Source organism: Sinocyclocheilus anshuiensis, unplaced genomic scaffold (genome assembly GCF_001515605.1).
Source record: "Sinocyclocheilus anshuiensis isolate Anshui unplaced genomic scaffold, SAMN03320099.WGS_v1.1 scaffold1726, whole genome shotgun sequence".
In the NCBI taxonomy this organism is placed as follows: domain Eukaryota; kingdom Metazoa; phylum Chordata; class Actinopteri; order Cypriniformes; family Cyprinidae; genus Sinocyclocheilus; species Sinocyclocheilus anshuiensis.
In genome coordinates this window covers 654824-661569 of record NW_015546155.1, presented here as the reverse complement: position 1 = coordinate 661569, position 6746 = coordinate 654824, and the positions used below count along the sequence as shown (strand labels likewise).

Below are 6746 nucleotides of genomic sequence, written 5' to 3'. Positions count from 1 at the left end.
AATGCCTCGTTCTATTTATGACGTGCTGACACAAAGTTCAAATGATTTTCAACGTTCGCTTTGTCGCATCCTGTTGCGGCGCAGACACGGCATGTGTCTGCATAGTTTGTCAGTACAGTCAGTAATGTAGCAGATTGAAAAGTTAGGGGGCCATATTTTAACGATCTAAGCGCATGGTCTAAAGCGCATGGCGCAGGTGCACTTGGGGCACGTCCAAAACCACTTTTGCTAGTTTAACTACGGGAAAACGGTATGCGTGCCTGGCGCATGGTCTAAAAGGATTGTCCCTATTCTCTTAACGAGTAATGGTTGTGTTTTGGGCATAACGTGCAATAAACCAATCAGAGTCTCATCTCCCATTCCCTTTAAGAGCCAGTTGCGCTCCCGCCATGGCGGATTCGCTATTTATACGGCGGAATTTACAAGCGCAAAGACAGAACATGTCTCCAGAGATGAAACATACACATACAATAATAATTTACAATTGATCAATACATGCACATCTCACCATTTTGACTCTTTCAGCAACAGATACAGACTCATCTGAAGAACTGTCTGTATGTGGTAGAAAACAAACATAAACCATAAACATTATTAGGGTCAATGTAGATGACCACATAAAAAACAGAAACACTAACAATGAGAGAAAAAGCTCTTTGGCCAGAGCCGATCCTCCCTATACGCAAAATACGCAAGATGTGTAGGGGTCCTGCTCCTGCGCAAGCAAATAGGTAGCCTTAATTCTGATACATGCAATGACTATACATTATGACATGTAGGCATTTTTATATTTATGTAGCCTACACAATAATAATCTTTTACATTGCAATCCTTTAATTTTTAATATGTGGCATGCTTGTGTGCTGCTGTGCATCCCTGTGTGTGTAATAAGCAGTGTACATGCGCTGTGGACCCGCCTATACTAACGCGCTCTTTAAATAACAAAAAAAACGACTGCGCCATTGACTTTAGACCAGGTTTTTGTTGGTCAATGGCGCAGTCTATTTCAGCTGCCTCAAAATAGCAACGCGCCAGCAATGCGCCTGAACACACCTCGTTTTCAGACCAGCACGCCCATGAGCGCACAAATGGGCACAAATGCATTTGCTATTTAAACAACGTGGCGCAGGACGTGAAAATGACAACTGCATCGGGAAGAAACTAAAAAACACTTGCGTCGCGCCTGGCGCCGCATTGCGCCGGGTGTATGATAGGGCCCAAAGTGTTTCAGGTTCACATTTGCAAACATTATTGTATATAATAATAATAATAATAATGTATTATGTGGTAATGTATTATTCAATAGGACTGAGCTCAAACACAGTGTGAATGAAAAGTGAACTTAGTGGACCAAAATGATCCAGATATAATCCAGTTTTTGTATTGTTTTTCATTCAGTTCAGTTTTGGGTCAGCCCTTTTCATCAGAGTTTGTCTCTTTTATAGAGGATTAAAGTGTGAAGAGTAACTACTGATATACAAAAGGATGTGGGAAAAATATTACATTACTTGATAATTCACAAAATCATTTTTGCGTATTCTGTTTAACATGAGACCTGCTGTTTCACTGTGATTTTTATTTCTTTTTAGATATCCAGGCAACAGCAATGTGAGATGTTAAATGCTTGCCTTGTTGCTGATCAAATTAAAACCACAATATTTGACAGGCTAATCAGAATGTGATTTTTACATTTTTTTATTTATTTATTTATTTTTTTTTTTTTACCAGTCCTATTTAAAATATGGTTATTGATTTCACTGCATTTGCAGAAATACTGACCGCACTGCACTGGCAGCTCCAGTGGAACATAGTTTCTATGGCATTGATGGATATAGGCAGAGGCCAATGTGCAAAAGGATGGCCTGGAAACATTTGCACGCTCATCACATACACACTTCATCATGAACTGCGCAGGGTCCACCTTAAAAAAAAAGACAGAAAATGCTTCATCCGAAAAAATTAATGCTTATAAGCGCAAAGTAAAAATAAAAATAAAAATAAGAATTTTTCATCTGAAGTTCATTGTGTTGTTTACTATTGCATTCTTTCATTCTCCTTTTGCCCCCAAGGAGTGGATGTCTTTTGATCAGTCTAATCAAAGAGATCTTTATATACACACTGGCTTGTAATAGTTAGCACATGTTGCTGAGTGAGAGGAAACAGAGTACAGTAGTTACCACTCTGAAACAGGGGCTCAGAGGAGAATTTGTGGAGGAGAACAGAAATGTGCACGACAGGGAGTCAGCAGTGCCATTCTGACAGACTTCAGCTTTCCTGCTGACACATTCTGAATCCACCTACAGTAAACAGCATGAAAATATTACATTAGATCCACACAGTCCTTGCAATGGAACCGTCTTTATTTATTCACCCGCATTACATTCTTCTCTCTCACGGAACACAAAAAGAGATGTTTTGATGAATGTTGACACTATTCTTTGGTGCTTTTTGTCCTTTTTGGAGCTCAGCACTGGTCACTATACAGTATGCTTTAAATAATGGAAAAGAGCAGTGTGAACATTCTTCAGTTTCACATTTTTGTTCAATGGAAGAAAGGAAGTTTGATTCTGAAAACAATCAGGTTCCGATGACATGAGTTGACCGACTCATTCCTAAAGTTTGGTAGATTTTGGACTGAACAGATTTGTTGAAAAAGAAATTGAAATAAATCTATTATTATTTTGGTCTTATCAGAGGGAGAAAAATATCTGTATATCAGAAAAACACACTCTGGGCAAGCTCAGGCTAGTATAATGAAATATTTTTTTTATATTTTAAATGTTTCATTTGTGATCTAGGAAATTTGTCCACCCTGTTACATGGCATTGTTCCAATGCAATGTGTAACAGGGTGGATGTTTTAAACTAATGAAGCCCATTACTAGGTAGGACAGAACAACATGCTAGCAGAAGATTAAACTTTAGGAAGAATTTAAATGTATTTACAAAATAAATAGATAAATAAAAAATTGTTTTTAATGTCCTTTATATATTGACACAACAGGGTGGACATCTTATGTTTACACTATAAGATAAATCTTCTAAAAATGAGAAAAAAGAGAGAAAAGTTTATGACTAATACTTACTTTGTTTTTGGAGTTGCTTTCCCTCCAAGAAAAGTCATGTGATTAAGGGGACATGCTCAAAAATTTAAATGGTAAGTAGCACTAAAGTAGCAGGGTGGACTATAGTTTGAGAGACAAAGTAATTAAAAACATTTGGTGGCATGAAAGTCGATTAATATTTTTATGTAAAATGTGCATTATTGTTTCACGGGGACATAAAATCCACCAAACTGTAGGAATGGCCTAACTATAGCTTTAAGTCTTTATACATTCTGTTTTATGATACATTATTACATGAAAAAAAAGCATGCACAGTGCATGCAAATATGAAGCAAAATAATAGAAACTTTGTGCTTTGGTTTGTGCCCAGCTGTGATATCATATGCTGAACAGGTGTGCATTTCTCACAGGTTTCTCTCACTACCTGCCAGCTGTGAGTAAACTGAAGCACACTGTGTGTGTGAGAGCCATCTGGCAGAAGAAGCTCGTTAGCTGCCTCATTATCATTGGTTCCTAAAAGACCAGTGGACACACCTGAAAAACAGTGTATTAAAATAACGTGTTAAACCATGACGCATTTTAGAATGATTCACCTCAGAGAGTTTAACTTTTTGTAGGCAGCAGTGGTTTTAAATGTCATTCAATCCATTAACTCATCACGTTACAGCATATTAGCATTTACAATAGTTCAAAACAGTGACAGACCAGTGGACACACCTGAAAAACAGTGTATTAAAATAACGTGTTAAACCATGACGCATTTTAGAATGATTCACCTCAGAGAGTTGAACTTTTTGTAGGCAGCAGTGGTTTTAAATGTCATTAAATCCATTAACTCATCACGTTACAGCATATTAGCATTTACAATAGTTCAAAACAGTGACGCTTTTTCAGAGGCCTTGGTTCAAAATAATTTTTCAAATATTTTCTTTTCCATAACCACTTAAAGTTCTAGTTCTAGGCCTTGAACTAAACCAGCCAGCTCAGAGATGAATCATAACATTACAGCATTTGATTCAAAGCAAACATTTTTTTTTGAAAAACGGGAAAAAAGACTATGCATTTTGTCTTTTATGAAGGAGTTAGCTATTTAAACCATGAAGCTTTGCAAATGATGTACTTGAATCAGTAACATAAGACATATTCAAAAGTTATTATAATATACTATATATTCATATACTACAGTATATTACAATATACTATACTGTTCAAAAGTTTGGGGTCACCATGATTTTTGTTCATTTTTATATAGAAATAATACTTTTATTCAGCAAGGATGCATTAAATTGATCAATAATTACTGTAAATTTACATTTACAAAAGATTTTTTGTTTTAAATAAACACTGTTATTTCTAACTTTCTGTTCATTGAAAACTTTGCAATCTTTAACATTAAAATAGATAACAGTTATTTTAAATTGTAGTATGTTGTAATAAATTGAACATTTTGCAATATTACTGTTTTTACTGTATTTTGATCAAATAAATGCATCCTTGGTGAACATAAGAGACTTTCAAAAACATGAAAAATCCTTACATACTGTATACGTACTACCATTTAAATGATAGGCAACATTTTATTGCTAAAAAGAAGTAATGAAGTAAACAAAGCTAATGAACTTACCATGAAGCCATCCATCTAGGATCACACTACAAACTTCTAGATGAGGGTCACATGATACCCGAAGTCCTCTCTCATTGGACACCTCAATTAAATTCACATCCTTTCTGATAGCCACTTCACGGTTAGTGTATGGTATATGTGCAACGTGGCAATTAACCTCCACCTAAAATCAACATTTTTTTGTATTACTCCATTTAATCACATCATGCTAAGTTTCTAAATCAGCTATGAAAACAATATTAGACATCATAATAACAGGTACATGTACCTCTCCATTTGGGTGAATTGCAATCTTTGTGTTTTGCATTTGCACCACAAGCGAGCGACGTTTGAACCTGTCGGATTTGAGCACAATGCTGAAGGTGTGCTGGATGACATCAGCTGCTAGGAGGAAGTCACAGGAAGTTGGGAGTTTGAACAGATGTCCATCGAATGACACCAAATAGACGTCTGCCACTAGAAATGCCTGATCTGGACAGAGGAAATAAAGTACAAACACAGATGCGAGTAAATGGACATATGGAGAATAATCACCATTTGTTTCCCATGAAATTCTGTCATCATTTACTCATGTTTCAAACCTCTATGAATTTCTTTCTTCTGCTGAACACAGAAGAACTTTGGGGTACAAATAACACTGGTCCCCACTGACTTTCATTATCGACAAAAAAATAAAAATAAAATATTTTGTCATACAAGTTTGAAAGGATATGGGGGTGAGTAAAAGATGGCTGAACTTTACATTTTCTGTCTTATGAATAGTAGGAAAATCTCAGGGGTCTACATTAATTCAATTAGTGGTCTAGAGCTGGAAAACATGTGTTAGACATGAAGGCACACGAGGCAGACAGACTCTGAAACACCCAATAACTCACAGTTAACGGGACTGTCCATTATCTTCCTCTTCAGCCGGTAGAGTTCTGCTGTAGGACTCACAGAATTCAAGGCCAGTAGAGGCTTCATGACAAACTCCTCCAGAAGAACTTCAGTTACACCTGCCTCCTCCACCTTCAGCCAGGGACCCACAGGAAGTGGCACCCTAAAGATCACCTCACCCTCACTGAAGTAACAGATGGTTGTGGAATAAAGTTTGCAATTATATTCTGTACATTTCTGTATGAATCACTCCTACTGTCAGTCCAAATCAAAATAGTTATAAAAAAATAAATATAAATGATTAGCAATAACTCGGTCACTTATTATACTTACATACATACATACATTCAACAGTTATTTCTGGTCCTCGAATCTGATTGGCTGAGAGCCTTTTCCAGGGGTGCAATATTCTAGTCTTTTAATGCTGTATATCAGAGCGCTGCCTTTGTACTTTTGACTGAATTGCCGAACAGCTTTTATGATGGTTGTTGTTGTTTATTAATTATTATTATGCAATAAGTAGTATTTTATATGTTCATGATGGTGATTTTAGTTACATTATTCCGCCATTAGATGGCGACAATCGTTCAGTCCATCTCCCTCTCATAATACTCTACTCTACATAATACAGTGAGCGTTTAATACAGTAATACAATAAGCTTTTAATGAAGCAACTCAATGTTCCTTCATTACTAGTTCTAAAGTGACGTTTTCGAATTAGTAACGGAGGATTGGGCTCAGCTGTTAAACTGTCAAACTGAGATTTGAATCCGTGGCGAAAGGAAGTAATTCTGCACAAAAGAGCGTTTTTAAAGACCCTCCTTTGTTGTCTCTTTTTTATGTACACACTTGTGCTGTCGAACTGTTGTATAAACTCAATATCACCTGTGGCCTCGTGCCTATGGCTGAATCACAGCCGTGCTGATATAGTCATATCGCACTGCTACTTGTGTGATATTGCTCATATATAATCATATGTATATAATCATATATATATATATATATATATATACAGTGGTGTGAAAAAGTGTTGGCCCCCTTCCTGATTTCTTATTTTTTTGCATGTTTGTCACACTTTAATGTTTCAGATCATCAAACAAATTTAAATATTAGTAAAAAATAACACAAGTGAACACAACATGCAGTTTTTAAATGAAGGTTTTTATTATTAAGGGAAAACTA

General features: G+C 36.2%; 1 protein-coding gene across 1 annotated transcript in view; it reads right to left on the bottom strand.

The window, feature by feature from the left end:
- LOC107701342 (uncharacterized) overlaps window positions 1-6746 on the bottom strand; it is a 41678-nt gene that overhangs the window by 1955 nt on the left and 32977 nt on the right. Inside the window, exons 33-38 of the mRNA XM_016503332.1 lie at window positions 5564-5748; window positions 4957-5159; window positions 4689-4851; window positions 3489-3598; window positions 2178-2297; window positions 1780-1921 (exon numbers count right to left, since the gene is read on the bottom strand). Coding sequence (XP_016358818.1) covers window positions 1780-1921; window positions 2178-2297; window positions 3489-3598; window positions 4689-4851; window positions 4957-5159; window positions 5564-5748 — 923 coding nt within the window. The remainder of the gene's footprint in view (window positions 1-1779; window positions 1922-2177; window positions 2298-3488; window positions 3599-4688; window positions 4852-4956; window positions 5160-5563; window positions 5749-6746) is intronic.